At 41.6% G+C, this 16,348-nt stretch overlaps 1 protein-coding gene across 1 annotated transcript in view; it reads left to right on the plus strand.

The window, feature by feature from the left end:
- Positions 1-4,385: 4,385 nt before the first annotated feature.
- SYNJ2 (synaptojanin 2) overlaps positions 4,386-16,348 on the plus strand; it is a 69,126-nt gene continuing 57,163 nt past the window's right edge. The window contains exons 1-2 of the mRNA XM_059835630.1: positions 4,386-4,506; positions 14,449-14,535. Of these exons, the coding sequence (XP_059691613.1) occupies positions 4,386-4,506; positions 14,449-14,535 (208 nt within the window). The remainder of the gene's footprint in view (positions 4,507-14,448; positions 14,536-16,348) is intronic.

Genomic DNA, 16,348 nt, shown 5'->3' on the forward strand with positions numbered 1-16,348 from the left:
CACACATTTCCTGAGGAATTTGTAACCACTGAGGCTATGCGCAAGTGGCCAGAAACCTCCAGGAAATGCCATCATAAGTAATCTTTTATATTTAGTCTCAGAGCTTTAAAAAAATTACCATTGCTTCCAGTAGCATAATATTGGACACAGACAGGTATTTTTTGTTTGTTTCTACAGCATTATCACCAAAGCTTTTTGTACAAGAGTCCCAGATTGCAAAGATCACTCAATAGTACATAAAGACAGACAAGTAATACTACAGGGACATTCACCCATTCTGTGCCCCAAAGTCTAGGATACGGTGTTCACACAGCTCTTTCAGACAGATAGACAGCTATATACCCTGCTCTCCCCAGTTCTGCTAAACTCTGTTTTGTGACACCCTGTTGTTCCTCTGCTGATGCATCTCCAGATAAACATACAATGCCACCCGCTAAGATGAGCATGCAGGACTCTTTCATTAAGGCAGTTATTCAGATGCTGTAAACATCCATCACCATGAAGACCTAGGAGCAGGAGTCATTATAATGCATACCATATTTCAGAGGTAAACAAGGGCCTGGGAAGGTACAGGGATTGGAAATGTGAACCAAACTGAATAATGACTTGGAAGAAGATAAAAGTGTTCAAAAATTACACTGAGGTGATTTCTACAGCTGAGGTAACAGCTGAATTTCTAATGATAGCAAAAGAACTGTGCTTAAAAATATGTATAAACACAGTATGGACATTATCTTCAACACAATTTATGCCACAGGTAAGTTAACAGGAACCAAACTTTATTTAGTAGTTGAAGGCCGTATCCTCCTACTACAGAGGCTGGCCCTCTAACACGTCAGTGCTGCAATTCTGTTTGAACTGCATTTCACATAGTTCTGCAGTCAGCAAACATGAGATCTTAAGGATTCCTCCCCTTCTGATAGGGAGGGAGAAGGATCTCCCTCCCCCTTCTGTAAAGACAGGAGCTGAAAAAGGAGTTGGAAGGAGAAAAGGAAAGCAAAGGAGCACTACTGTTGACAAGAGATATTCCACCCCCACAAAATACTCCCACTATTCTGTGCATGCAGAATGGTAGAGATAGCCCACCAACCTGTTGCTTCTCTCAGCTGAAGACAGAAGAGGCAGAGGAATATCACCTCCCGCTATTTAGCTGTGGAAACATTCAGAGAGCAATGCAAAGTATCTGTGACTGCTCAGAGGCAGAAAGAATGATAAACAACTAAAGATGGGAGTGTGAAGAGGGACACAGAAACTAGTATGATGAAACTATCAAGGCAGAAGATTAAAGGAAAGGAAAAATCCACTGAGAAAGGAGGATGAAATGAAAAAATGCTGAGGAGTTAACGAGGGTGTATGGCCTAGGTGAAAACAGATGCTGTGGAAGAAGGAATGAGTTCACCTGAGGGACTCCTCAAATTACTACAGGAATTAATCAGTTTCCAAGATACTCATACAAATGCTCCAGAGCAAGACAGCTCAAATCCAAATGTCAGCTAAAAGATGATCTGTCTAATTCAGCATTTTCCCTTAAAAATGGACTTTCATGCATTGAATCACAGTCAGTTTGGTTAGATGAAAAGATCTTGACTGCTATAAAATAAGGCAACAGAAACCTTCACATACCACCCTAATATATTGAGCAAGGTTCCTATCTGAGCCCTCACTTTGGATGTCAGTCTGTGTGAAGGGTGTTTGTAAATTATATGGCTCTATTCACCACTCCTCTCCACCATTTTCTGATGTTTTTGCAGTTTTGTGTTTCTAAGGTAACTGACTTGTGAGACAAAACCTAATTAACTGACATACTGCTTTTTCAGTAATCACGACATCACACCTTTAAAAATGCATCTTTCCATGCTGTGGATGTTTTGCAACCGGAACCCTCTGAAAAGATCTGTTCATAACAGATTGAAAAGGACTCACTCAAAGAGTCAGTGGAAGCAGTGCTATGTGATACACACTGCTAAAGGTTTCCAGTTTTCCACCTTCATCTGAGTTTTCCTCTCACATCTTCATCTCCTCATAGTGATTTGAGGTGCTGAAAAAAATACCATCCCACATGCACCAGTCCTTTCTCTAGTATTTTGCTCAATAAATCTGACAGTAAGTTTTTTTTATTAATAATCATAAATTGTGTATTCTTAGAATTTGTAGTGAAAAGCACTAGTGACAAAAATTACTAATGAGTTACAAGCATGGGCAATAGAGAGTGACATACCAGTGGCCTCCAAGAGACAGTTTAGTCTCATGAGGGAGTTTAAAGAGGACTATGAAGAATCATTCCTCAAAGGCAAAGACACACACACAAAAAAAGAGTGGTGTTTTGTTTTTTTTTTTTAAACGCGTAAGTACATGATCGAGGGCAACTTTTTAAAATAGTATGTGATACAACTGTAACTTAGGCAGTTCTGATTGTTTAAGTGATACTTTTAGTATTTCATGTCAAGTAAGCACTTTTCTCTAGAGAAAGAGGTCATGGTGAAAGGTGACAAAAATATAAAGGGATACTTGGTCTGTCATTTCCATAGGATAGCTGTAAGAAAGGCATCCCTTTTCTGTTTAAAATACAGAATGGTTAATTCACACTCTTTCTTACATCCTCTAAAATCCCCCAAATTTGAGCTGTGTTCTCTCTCACTTTTTTCACCCTGGTCACTTAGTTTCTAAAGTTTCTGGGTCATTTCTTTTACATTCCACCACACTTTACCTTACCCTACACACTGCATCAAAGATTAGGATTGGGGGGGGGGGGGGGGGGGGGGGCGGGAAGCTCTATGCAAACACAAATCCCACTTTCACTGCCAGATCCTTTCAAAATGCTGTTTTAAGAAGGCACCATAAGCATACCTAAAATTAATCTCCTTTTCAAATCACTACTTGTTAAACAATAAATAAAACAGAGGTGCGTGACAGGAAAACTGTATCTGCTTTTCAGTTTGTTTGCACTCAACGGTAATGCAAGACAGTAATAACAGATGGTAGTTTGGGTATTTTTAATTTCACAGTTTTCTCTACATATAACAGTAAAGTATAATTCTGCCATATTAAGAAATTAGTATCATGCTTGTTTTACCTGTGTATACATAGGACTAATCTTTCTGCTAGGAATTACTGCAAATTTTCTCTCATCTGAACATATGTGTGTACCTGCACCTACCTCAATCCATTCCTTATGACTGAACTCTGGAAAAAACTAGCACTTCATCCCGTACAGTCTCAACAAGGAATTGCGATGGGAATCCTGCAATATCGGAGAAAAAAAAGCGCGCACTTTTATTTGAAGGAAGACTGCTTTTGAATTACTAGTCAACCTAAAACGTGCATTGTGCCTTTTACCCGAAACGCTTTATATACCACAGGCGGATCGCGCTTTCTAGGCACAGCCGAAACCCTCCGTGAACTCCGAGGGCAGCAGCCTGCGCAAGGAGCGGCGCTACCCGACTGTGTCGGCGGGAATCGCCTCACCGGCGGCCACGGCAGGCCCGGGCGGGGCGGGGAGCACGGGCGGCCGCTCCCCACAGGAAGCGGGAAGGCGTGTAGCCTCTCCCAGGGCAAAGCCGGGCAGCAGCCTCCGCCTGCCGCGCGGGCCGAGAAAGCTATTTCGGTGCCTGAAGGCATTTCACTTATCGCGGCCCTCCTCGCCTCACGCAGCGCGGCCACGACGCCGCGCTGCCGGGGACTCGACGGCGAGCTTCACCTCAGCCGCCGCGGCCCAGACGCGCCGCCGAGGGGGTGGGGAGTGGCGCCCTCGGGCCGGGCCGGGCCCGGCGGGGGTCCCTAGCGCCCCGCCCCGCCCGGTGCGGCCTTTGCGGGCGGTCGCGGCCGCCGCTCCTCCCCTCCCGCATGGGCAGGGCGGGTGGCGGCGGCTTGTACCTGTGCCGGAGGAGGAGGAGCCGCAGCCGGGGAGCCAGAGGGACAAAGTTAACTGGAAAGTTTAGAAGGGACCGTGGGTGGGAAGAGAAAGGAGGAGAGGAGAGGGGAAGGGAAGGTCAGGTCGCTCCCGCGCCGCTGGCCGCAGCCGGGAACTCCCCGAGGAGGAGGCAGCAGCCGTGCCGCAGGGCCGCAGGGGACGGGGAGAAGCGGCAGCCTCAAACTCTCCGCTCCCTTCACCGCTGGGCGCCCCCTCCCAGGCACTTGAAGGCCTGCTGAGGTGGCCGGCTGCCGGGAAGGGGACACGGCCGTCCTCCTTGCCCGCCTCCCTGGGCGTTCTCGCCGCCGAGGGGAAGCGGGCTGCCAGGACCGGGGACCCCGCGCTCGGACGAGCTCCCGCCGGGGCGCGGGGCTGCTGGCGGCCCCCCGGAGGGTCCTTCGCCACCGGCGCCGGGGGTCGCATCCCCCCTTCGCCGGCACCCCCTGTTGTTTCCTCCCTGCGACCGGCGGCTGCCATGGCTCTGAGCAAAGGGCTGCGGCTGCTCTGGAAGCAGGAGCCGGGGCCGAGCGCCCTGCTGGAGGCGCGCAGCCGCCAGGACTGCCTGTTGCTGGAAGCCGGCACCGTGGCGGCGCTCAGTAAGTGCCCGCGGCGGGCCGGGCCCGGCGGCTTCCCGCGCGGTTCCTGTGGGGAGGCTGTGGCGTGGGGATGTGGCGTGTCGGTGGGTACGCGCCTGGTGCCTCTGGGTTGCCTGCGGGACTCGGGTGGTGCCAGTGGAGGGGTGCCGGGGTGCGGTGGCAGCGGCCGATGGACAGGAGGTTTGGGGCACTTTCCCCTGTAGCGCGGAGAGAGGAAGGGGAGAGCGCAGACCTGGGCCCGGGGGAACTCGCTCACCTCGCTTTAAACCCCGGCCTCCGGCATGGCCCTCCAGGCCTGCCCACTTGGGCCGGTTTGGGGCGACCCCCGGTGCCCTGCCATGAATGGAGGGTTGGCCAGCATCTCCTCCCTGTGCGACTCCAGGCCCGATCCGCGTCCGATCGTCTCTTTTTCTGTTCTGGATGCCTTTAGGCTCCTCAGCAGCAGCCGGGGTGGAAGAAGCAGGAGAGGCCACCTGCCTGCCTGGTGGCTGTGGGGTCTCGGCACAGGGCTCCTTTACTGTGCAAGCCTTATACTCTACAGTCAGTCTTGTATGAGCCTTACCGACTGCCAAGGAGGGCCCAGTTGAAGAGATGGGGCCCAGTGCCTCTTGAAGAAATTTCTATTCAGTTACATCGGGTGCCAGCCACCAGTGTAGACAGCCCTTTCACTGCAGAGTTTGTTTTGGATGACTGACTTGAGATTCACGGCCTGTAAAGAAAACCTGGCTTCTTGCCGGGGTGCCATACCTGCACTTGGGGTTTGCACTGTATATGGTTACTTGAGTGTCTGGCTCTTACTGGAGGAGCTCGAGTCTCACCCGGGGCAGTGGAAGTTGTAAACGTGCTCAGGGTTGTCTCATCTTGGTTTTTGATACTTGCCACCCATGAGTTAATGTAATGCTAGTGTTGGGGCAGACACAGGAAAATGAGGTGGCTGAGAATGTAAGGTGCAAAAAATAATGCAGGGGAACATGTTGTGCTTGTGCTGTGTTCTTAAATTGCTTAGTGTGTAATAGTTACCTGTTCCTGCAATCATGCCACTGTTCCCATTGTTGTAGGAGTCCATATTCAAGCAGCTCAAAGGAAGAGGGGAAGACTTGAAGTGTGAAATCTTTGTAGTAAGAACTGTATGTATGTTGTGGTTTATACAATGTCAGTCACAATGTCAGATCAGGATCTGGGCCCACTGAACTGAGTCTTCCATGATGTACGGTGGCAAGACATCCAGACTAAAATGCTTAATTTTCAGGTATTGGGGATTTTATGAATGAAGAAAGCCAAAAAGTTCTTCAAGTGGCAGCTGATTTTCATGAGAATAGTTCTGATAATGGAAAAATTTTCACCTGTCATGATAAAGATATGTTACTGCCACACTGTGGTTTGGGTTTTTTTAGATTTTATTGGAGTTTTATATTGTGTGATACTTTGGGGGTTGAGTTTCTTGTTAAATTCATTGGTAATAGTGGATATTGATGTGTTACATTTTTCTAGGGGTTTTTGTGTCAGTTTTCAATGAACTGACGAAGTAAAAAGTCTGGTACTACTGGGCAGCATTTTACTCACTTTCCCTGATTCAAAAACCTGTTGACATTAAAGCTCTCCACTGATATCAGTGGCTTTTGGTCTGTATTTCATTATTCTGATACAAATATAAAGCCGCTCCACTGCCTAAAGCCAAAGTGCATGAATAAATTTGAGAGACTGGTATTCGTCTAGCTGACCCCAAGCCGTTTGTATGACCAGTAGTTGGAAAGATTATTTGCAATCTCGCTAATTAAGGGAATCATCAACTTAGAATAGATTTTTCTCCCCCAGTGTTACTATCCCCCATTTGAATTGTTATAGCTAAAAATGATCAGAGAATTTAGATAGTCTCTTTTAAAACGTGTTAGAAGAATTTTGAAGTAGTGATCTGTATAGTGGCTAGTGTAAATGCCTGTTTGCCATGCCTTTTGAAAGTCCAATGTCACCTCTTGACATAACTGTAATCATGCATGCGCTGGCATTCAGCCCACTCCACGTTAATAACTTTGTCATTTTATTTCATTTGGTTTTTCTTTTCCTGCCTGGGTTGGTTCCTATATTGTAGGAAAAGCTAGTTTATCCAGTTGAGCCTGTTTGGTTCATGTCTTCTGTTTACGCAGCAAAGGACCAGAAAAGGAGGGAAAACCAGCAGTAGGTATTGTGATGGTAAATTTACAAGAATTGTGAAGAGGAAGCTCCGCAGCCAGGGTGATAACAGAAACAACATTAATTCTGTTTTGTTTGACTGGCCTTTAGGTTGTTACTAACCACAGAACACTTCAGGGGAAGGTTAACGCTTTGTATTATGTGTGGTTTCAGATATACTAGCCCTAGGATTGTGTTAATTTGGTTTCTCTGTCTAATTTTCCATTTCTAAAATAAAGTTTTTAAAAAATTGCATGCCTGTGGTGAGGAAGAATTATGCAACTGTGCCTTATGCAAACTTCCACACTAAATAAAAGCAGATACGCATACCTGGAACACTTAAGTTGTACAACTGTTTGTGCAGTTTTGCAATAGCAGCCTCGTGTCAATAGAACTGTAGAGAAGAATAATCATGGATGGACAATGAAGACCTGAAAGCAAATTTTAGTCATTGTTCGTTATTCTTTTTCCATAATTACCAAGTGTCTCTTTGCCCTTGAATAGGCATGACATCTGCATTTTTTTTTTGGAAGTTCAATTGCTTCTATAATATTTTCGTACTAGAAGAAACTTAAATGTTGAATTTAACCTAGTTCAAGTGGCAGAAGGGAGTGAGAATCATCCTAGAAGAAATGGTGTTACAAAAAAAGAAATCAAAAAAATGACACACTTGTATAAATGCAGCGTCTATACAGGCCATAAACCTCTGGCAAACTCATAATTAAAATAAACCCTTTCAAATATGTAAACCAAAAATTTGATACTGCCTTGTGAATGGATGACTTTATACTTTTTCCTCTCTCAGTACGTTATAACAATCTCAGTTGTCAATTGGTTATATTTCAGAATTTGCTTATTGCATATAGAGATTTAATACTTCTAACTTGAAAATTACTTGCACACTTAATATCAGTAGTGGGAAAGTATTACGGAGATCTCTAACTGTCTGAGATGTCAGCAATTTATAAAGTGAGCACACTTGGGCTGTAGTGGAAACATAACCTAAGAAACTTAAATCAAGGAATCAAAAATCACAGTGGGCAACCTAGCTACATAACGCCAAACCCCTTAACTTAATCTGTATAGCGCTGTAATAGAACAATTTTGTGTTCTATCATAAATTAAATAATATTTTTGAAGACAGTTTTTCTTCCTCTTCTCATGATGTCACTGTATGGTGGAGGGTAAAACTCACTGTTTTGAATTTAACAGCACATTTTGCAAGGGCTTTTTTTGCCACTGGCAACCCTGAAGCTTCAGTCATCTCCAGAAGGATGGGTGACAGCCTGAAACTGTTCTTCCAGGAATTCTCTGAACTAGAACATCAATAATTAGATTATCTGGAAGAAACTTAGAGTCATGAAGGATGAAGAAAAATTCTCATTGATTTAGCATTTTTGCTTATACAAGAGGCAGTATAGATACAAATGCTGTTCCTACTTTTAACACATTACGATTTTAACACTTTGTAGATGAAGTGAACTGCACAAGGCAGTTTTGAACTGCTGTCAAGGCAGTCACTCAACTAGCTTAAGGCTATAGTGCTGAAAATTTTGTTACTTAATTTTATTATAGCAGGTAATCTCAGTGAAATTATGTCAACAGGAGTGCTCTGCTATTGAAATTCAGCATAAAAATAGTGCAGAGTGAAAGGGTGCACAGAAGTATTATTTTTTTTGTAAGCACTTTGATTCTGCAGTTGCGTTTATTAAAGGATGTTACAACACCTGTTACAGTGGATCCTAAATGACCATGGTCTTTTGAAAATACTGAAATTCAAAGCTGTTGCAGTGCATGTTTTTGCAAATACGGCTGAAGTTTTTCCTCCAGACTTTCACCCACGGATCTGGGAAGGAAGCCTTTACTAGAGGTACTAGAGGTACTAGAGGTAAGGGGTGTGTACATTCTGCAGAGCAGCTCCGTGCCTCCTCTGTGGCTTCAGTTGCAGGTATGTCTGTGGTTCTCTGATGCGATTGAGTAAAATCAGGGTATAGCCTTGCAGGAGGAGGGATGCAAAACCAGTAAGTGGCAATTATTTACCTACATATCTTTTTTTGTACAGACTGCAGTTTCTATGCTGTATATACATTCACTGTTTACAATAACCTTTAGTTTTGTATTTTAGGTGGATAAATATGGCACTGAGTGGGGTACGGAAATCACACACCAAAACTTCTGTAAACGTATTGTGAATCTATTTCTAAGCACTGTACACTATCCAAAACAATGAGCCCTACAGCATGCTCATTTTTACTCTTATGCCAGGATATTTATATAACTAATCTCCTTATTCTGTCTGTATTCCTAAAACAACCTGCTTAAATTTTAAAAAATCAGATCATAAAAATTTGTAATTGGATTAAGTTTTCTGTAGTTTAATGGTGTTCAAACTTTTCCTGTTTGTGGATCCCTACAAAACTTGCAGTGGAAGTAATCTACGTAGCAGAAACCTTTGCTTTTCTTGGTTACGCTGGCAATGGGCACTTGTAAACTATGGTTTCTCAGGCTGAAATTCACTTCTATAGGTTATAGGAACAAGTGTGTGTTACAGTTCCTTTGCTGTTGTTGAAATGTAAACTGACTACATATAAATGTAGAGTGTAGATGACAAGACTCGTCTATGCTAGGAAATTGTTAGTGGTTGTGAGGTGTAAATTCTGCTTCGTGGTTTATGTCTGTAGTCACTACAAGTTTCTACGTTAGTATATGTAATATATGACGGGAACCACATAAAGATAATGATCAAGGTCCAGAGAAATGACTTAGGGACTTTTCTTTTATCTTTATGTTCTTGACTGCCTGCAGACCACAGCACTGGCCAGTAGAAACCTGGTGGTTTTATGAGTCCATTCTTTGGTTGTGAATGAAAATATTCATATATACACATGCAGCTATGAAAACATAATCCCTCACTAGAAACAGAATGTTTTCAATCTAATACAGGAAGCTATTGAACTGATCTTTCCAAAATACCACTTTCTTGATTTGTTTGTTGTGTTTTCAATCAGAAATACCACTTTCTAGAAAATTGGTAAATACATTGCCTAACATTTTGAATATCCAGACTCTCTTAACTGTAACTCTTACCACAGACCTCTTCCCAACTCGGTATTGCTTGACCTATATGGTATTTCAGAATACAGTATGATTTGCATAATGCCTGTGTAGCTCGGACTGAATGTGATAAGGAAGATTTTAGTGATGAAAGATAATGAAAATAAATGAAAATACAACAAAGTGCTTTAGGCCTGTCTGAGGATGACAGAAAACAATTTGGAGGCAAGTTAATTATCTAAACTCATGTAATATGAGACATTGGACATATTTCTAGGTAAGATGCTGATGGTAGTGTATATATATTTTCTTTTTCTCACGTGTTTTTGGTTGTTTTTGTGTATGAAATTTCTGTTTGATTATAGACTTGCTCTTTCTGGGGAAGATTCCAACTCCTTTCCCCAAATGCTAAATGGTACAAATAATGGAAACGAGCTACTGAGACCCCATCGCATCAAACCTATGTTTCTAAAAGTACTTAGAAATGCTTCAGAATATATAGGTACAGTGGTACCTACAGCTAAGCCTGTGTCTATTTCCAGCATCAGGCTCAATAATCAGAGGGGAGAGCCAGAATCTGTAACCTGGTACCAGACTCTTTTCTTCAAGAGCTCTTCCTTCAGTTTTATCTTTAAGTTGTAGGTATTACTGTGTCTGTCCTTAATGTTGGACTTGGAACTATGGTACCTTTCTGCCCTCTCCCGCTGGTCACTGACGTTTCTGAACACCATATGTTTGAGATCCATGTTGGTTCCTGCTGAAGTCTGGGGAATCAGCCCTAAGGAAGGGTTGAATAAAGGAAACTGCGTACGCCTGTCCAGTTCCTGCTAGCCATTAAATTGAATTTGCAGCTTTTACAAGCAGGAAGTCACACTTGGATAGGCCATGTGGTATGTGTAGTTATGTGTCTTTTCATGGTTTTTTTCTTTGGCTCTCAAATATTTTACGCACAGAAAAAGATCACTTTTAGTTGAGTTTATTGTAGCTTAGTTTCACTGAATTATTGTGTGCCTCTTGTTTTGCAAGGGTTAAAATTTTGAGCTAACGTTCCAACCTTATACATAATTTACATCCGGAGCTTTTACATAATTGATATTAAGAAAAGTGCTTGAGGAATGCAGACAGTGTGCAGGTCTGTAAAGCTGTTATGAACACAACACAGTTGTGGTAATTATTGCAGAGGGGTTGTTACTCAATTACTCAATTATATGCTTAGTGGAAGGAAGATTACTAAAAATATTAATGGAAAGCTTTAGTGGAGTTTGGTAATTACTATGTGTACTCTTTAATACCTATAGCTCTTATTAAGTAGTAAACAAATGCACTATGTAGTTGCAAACTCAACTTATTCTCTAAGTTGAAAACTTTTTTGTGAGTGTCATCAACTTCTGTAGCAGTATTGTGCATTAACTATATACGTATGTATGTATCTCAAGCTGTCTGGCTTGAAAAAGGAAGGATTTTACATGTGAGCAGAGTATACTTAAACATCTAGTCCTCATCCTAGGTTTTCAAGCAGACAGCTCTCACTGCCTCTGCATTTCAGAGCTTTTATGAAAGCCATTGCAGAATAAAAATCTTGACTTTGGAACATTTAACAGAGAAACATGGAAATAATTTTCATGTTACCAATTAGAAAAGTGCTATGTCTTTGGACACATCTAGCTGTCAAATGTTGTTGCTAAAACAGTATTTTCAATATTGTTGAAACTTGTCAGATATGGTTTATATTTTCCCTGTCCGTCAACAATCCTTTAGAGTTTTGTACTAATTTTTTCCTTTAACTCTCTTCTTCATCCAGTAGCATATCAGTTAGTTTTGTTCTCTGTGTAGTCACTTGCTTTCTGATTCTGGCTCTTGTGTCCTAGCACTGTTTGCCAATACTTTAGGAGATGTTTCAGCCCAGATTTTGGTGACAGTTGTTTGAGATTTAAATAAGAAATTTTTAAGATTTATAAATATTTCTTTTTGATAATAAGATACGAATTTGGCTCACATCCTCTGCAAAAATGTCCTTTTAAAGTAACGCTTTAGTCATCCTTTCTATGCATTGCTTTTTATAATGATCGTTGGGGATTCCTCCTCCTTCTCCCTCAAAAACAATAAAAAAATTGTCTGGGATGTGTCAGAATCCATCTAGGACCTCCCAGTGCTGGAGAGATGAAACCTGTATGTTCACTTGCACACTGGCAAGGCATGGAGCAAGATGGCATGAAGCGAGACAGCGCCGTGGTGGCTGGAGGCTGTGAGGGACGAAGGAGTCATCCCCCCAGTTCACAAAGGCCCTTATGGAGGGGGTGCAGTGTGCAGGAGCTGCTGCCTGATGTCTGCTGCCTGAGGCCCCTGCCCTGGCCCACGTGAAATGACAGTGGTCACTGCATCTCAGGAGTTTGTGCAACACGGAGGAGTGTAATGGGACAGTAGACTTCAAATTCCATCAGTATCTGTAACAAAGGGATTTTTTTTTTTTTTTTGCCACACAAATTTGGTCTGTATGCACTCAAATATCCTGGCCTGTCCATCTGTGTGACCCACAGGCATAGCTGTGCCTGTTTGGCGTGTTCCTCTTGGACTATCCACAGGTGAGGTCTTAGAGCGTGCTGTATCTTTAGAGAGTGCATGGAGATGTTGAGGAAAGATCACTTAGTCACTTTTTTGATTTCAGAGTCTAAATTGCATCAGGGAGCAAAATGAACCCTAGAATAAATAACAGAATCTGCCATGTGGTATAAGTTACTGGCAAGTTGTTAGCCAGCCAAAAACAGTGCAATGCAGCCCAGAGTCCTCCTGGAGCTTTGTGTTTGGAGCCTGCTCCTCCTTTCCAGGCTGGTACTGATGCCCTGACTGATGACTGTGCAGGCAAATGTTCTGCCAAATGGCCTGCCCAGAACAACAGGGTATTTCTGTACCACTACTGGCAAAATGCAGCTATTTGTCTGTGCATTTGGAAAAGTCCCGTGCCAGGAGCTGATGTGCGTGTGATGCCGCTGGCTTGACCTGGGAAAATTTGGTGGCTTCTCTACGTGCCAGTGTCAGCTGCTTCTTGCCTTTAGGAAGCATGAGTTGTGCGTTTTGTATTTCCACACCAAAATAAATTCCATTCTTTTGGATCATGCTCTTACCAAACACTTTACCAGCCAGCTTTCCAACCCGTAATTCTGTTTTGAAGAGTATTGCCGTGCTTTCGAGATGTCTTTTAAATGTTTTCAGATTGTGCCTAGCCTGCAAGTTTGTGAGCTCCTGCATCAGTCTGAGATCTGAATCTCTTGCTATTTCTGTTGTTCTGTATTTCTTCTTAGAGGTGGAATATTTGGAGCAAGAATTTTGTTTATGGTTTTTCCTTTTTATTTTAAAGGGAACAAAGATAAGCTTTTAAGGCAGAGAACAAATTTAAGAAAAAAGTTGGTATGTTGTTGCTGCTTTTTTTCTAGTGAAGGTGCCATGGAAAGCAAAACATCACTTTTCTAACTTTTGTGAAAGTCTGATGTCAAAAATAAAATCAGGAAAAAAATTAACAAGTCTTTTCTATTTGTCACGGATGCAAAAATTGAGACAAATATGTTTTGATTTCCTTTGGGGCTTGGCTCTACTAAGGACTCCACAAGAATTGTGCGAGTGGAAGTGTCCTTCCTTCACTTCAAAATGTCAGCGATATACGAGATATATATTTGTTTTCCATGCTTCTCACTGAGCTACTGGCCTCTTGAGGTTTATAAAGAGAAGTCTGTTTCTTTTTTTTTCTGTTCTGTTCTATCATCCATTGCAGGCAATTCAGTTTGTCCTTTTTATGCCCGGAGGCTTCAGATTTTTTTAACTGCTGAAGTTTATTAGGAGCGTAAGATTCTAAAGTATTAGCTAACCTTGGAAAGTACCATGTTGCTGTTCATCTGTGGTTTGAGAAGTAAATGGACATTTGAGGGTCACAGCCTGTTTTCCTCATTCGTGAGGCTAGCCTTGCTCCTCATTAGGAAATATATACAAAACGCAGACTTATTCATTCACGAAGTGCTTTGGTTTTACTTTAAAGTAGCCAGTGACAAGTTTGAGCCATGTTCTGGCTTAATATCTAAATGTTCAGTTTGTGCCCGTTGAAGTCACTTGTTGCAGAAATACACAAATTTAACATCAGCATCTGACCCTTTAATTTTATTTATTTATTTTTAAACAGCTAATTCTTACTTCACTAAAATATAAGTTTAATTCCTCTGGAAATCAGCATCTGATGTGTCTATATCAAATTATGTTCTCTTGCATAAAAAAATTCTGATTCTGTCTGAAATGAGACTGTGAGAATCTGGAAAGAGAAACCATTTCTTTTTGCACATTAAGAAAAGTTATATTTTAGCTTATGGCCAGACAAATTATTATTTTTGTTCCTATTTTAGAATGGTGTAAAGTTTACGTGTGCCTGCATATTCCTTTACTTATTCTGAAAGTGATGTGGCATCTGTACCATGGAATAAGAACATTACTAATGATCACATTGTTTGGAAGGGTAGTTAGTGCCCTTCTTCTGGGGTGGTGTGTGGAGAGGCTATGCATTTCTGTCCCATCACTTTTTAATCACTGTGTTCTTACAGCATTTTAACCCTACCTTTGTATTGTAGTTTTATTTACTGAGCGAAATCAGCTGGGTAGCATTGGTGTAGACTGTAGCAGTCTGAAAATTTTATAAAGACTGGAAAACTAAGGTTTGCTGCCTTTTGTTTTGTTTTTCAGCTCCAGAAGAAAAGGATGCAATTAAAGGACAATATGAAAAACTCATGGATGCTTATGGCTGCTTAGGAGAGCTTCAACTTAAATGTGGTAAGTGACCATCTGTATGACTGAGATTATAAAATGCCCAGATGATGCCAAACAACAACAACAAGTGGCTAAAGTTGTCTGATTCCTTAACTTGTGAAAGCTAATTGCACATTGTTATGTTCAGTCTGGAAAAGAGCTGTTTCTTTTTCTATGCTGTGCCAAAAGCATACTGCTAAGGATAGTCTAAGAATTTTGGATTTTTTCTAACTTTTGTTTTGTCTAACATCCTTAGCTGCCTGAAGATAATTGTCTTTTTTTTTTCTCCCTACCACATTTGTCCAAGGCAAACTATGATGTCTTACTGTTTTTTTAAAGGATTATGTTTAAGCAGTGACTAATCATGGTCATCTGAGACTGCAGTACTACAGATTCCCAGTCCTTGCTATAATGCCCAATTGCCTTTAATTTGGTAATTCACATGGATAAGGATCTGAAGAAGCAGGCATTTAACTTCTTAGTGTACTTAGTATAGTAAGGAATATTTATTGTCACTGCTGTAAATTTCTGTACAGTTTGAGAATCTTGATTTAGCAAAGTACTTGCTATTACACTACCTACAGGAATGTTAATGGAAATAGCATGTTTTAGGAAAAGAACTGCAGTCGCTGATTTGAAGGTAATAGTACCGTACATAGCAGACTTCAAATTCACTGGTGAAAAAGATGCGTGAAAACAAAAAGCACTATATGCCTTGTTCTTATGGTCTTCTTACAGTAAGCCTTAATTTTGACTTGGAGGAATGACAAGACTGTTTTCCATATAACCCAATGCTTGGTCAAGGAATCTACCGAAGGCAGTGGTGTTGTGAGCATTGGTGTGTTTGGACCAGTAGATATAAGTGTGTCTTTTTATAGCTCACTTACCATTTTACGGCATGAGTAATATGACTTGAGATTGTTCTGAAGAGGCGACTGCAATCTGAAGGATTTCTGTGTCATAATTTAAAACAGTAGGCCCATCTAGTCTTTTTAAATGAATGTGGACTTTTTGTTTGTTTTATTTCTTGTGGAGTTAATTAGGCATTTCTGTGGAGACTAATATCAATTTGTTAATGTAATTAAAAATGGAGGGCTTGTGATTAGCTTTTCTGGCACTTGGACCTGGTTTTCTTCATAGGCGTCTAATGAATCCTGTTGTAATAGTAAAGGAACGTAGCTATTGAATTCAAGCTCTTCAAGTTACAGATAAGGGTAGTTTCTTGTATGTGATGGGAACTAAATATATCTGATTTTAGTCTTCATATTAAAAGGTGAATGATTTCAAATGGAATATGAAATATTCTCAGCCTTATTTTTATTCTTTTCTCCTTTTATTTTTCCCATGTCCTTACTTCTTTTTGAACAACACCTGCTTAACTTCAGTGCCCTTAAATTGTAAGGTTTTTCCTCTCTGAGTTTTGTCACTGCACCTCTGTCTTGTTCTAGCATTAAATTACAAGTCCTGGTACAGGACTTTCTTTGGAAAGGATTGTTAAAAATTTTATTGGTAATTGGACAAAAAAGTTAACTACTGGAGGCAAACTTCTAATTGTGATTGAGTGAAAAGTCAGGAGGGTCATGCTGTAATGGTAAGCAAAGATAAGCAAACATTTTCTGCTGCTGAACATGTTTAAAAAAGCAAAGATGATTGCATGCCATCTCACCATTCAAGAGGTAGCCCAGGTTTTTTTCATAGTCTTAGTTAGATCTTCCATCTTACATACAAGTAAGTTCCATCCCTTTAGCTATTGCTTACATAACAGATTAACACTTGAAAGGAATGCAGTGTAACTTTTTTCATTTTTATATAATGTATTCTAGCAGCTGCAAACAAG

Source organism: Gavia stellata, chromosome 2 (genome assembly GCF_030936135.1).
Source record: "Gavia stellata isolate bGavSte3 chromosome 2, bGavSte3.hap2, whole genome shotgun sequence".
NCBI classification, from domain to species: Eukaryota; Metazoa; Chordata; class Aves; order Gaviiformes; family Gaviidae; genus Gavia; species Gavia stellata.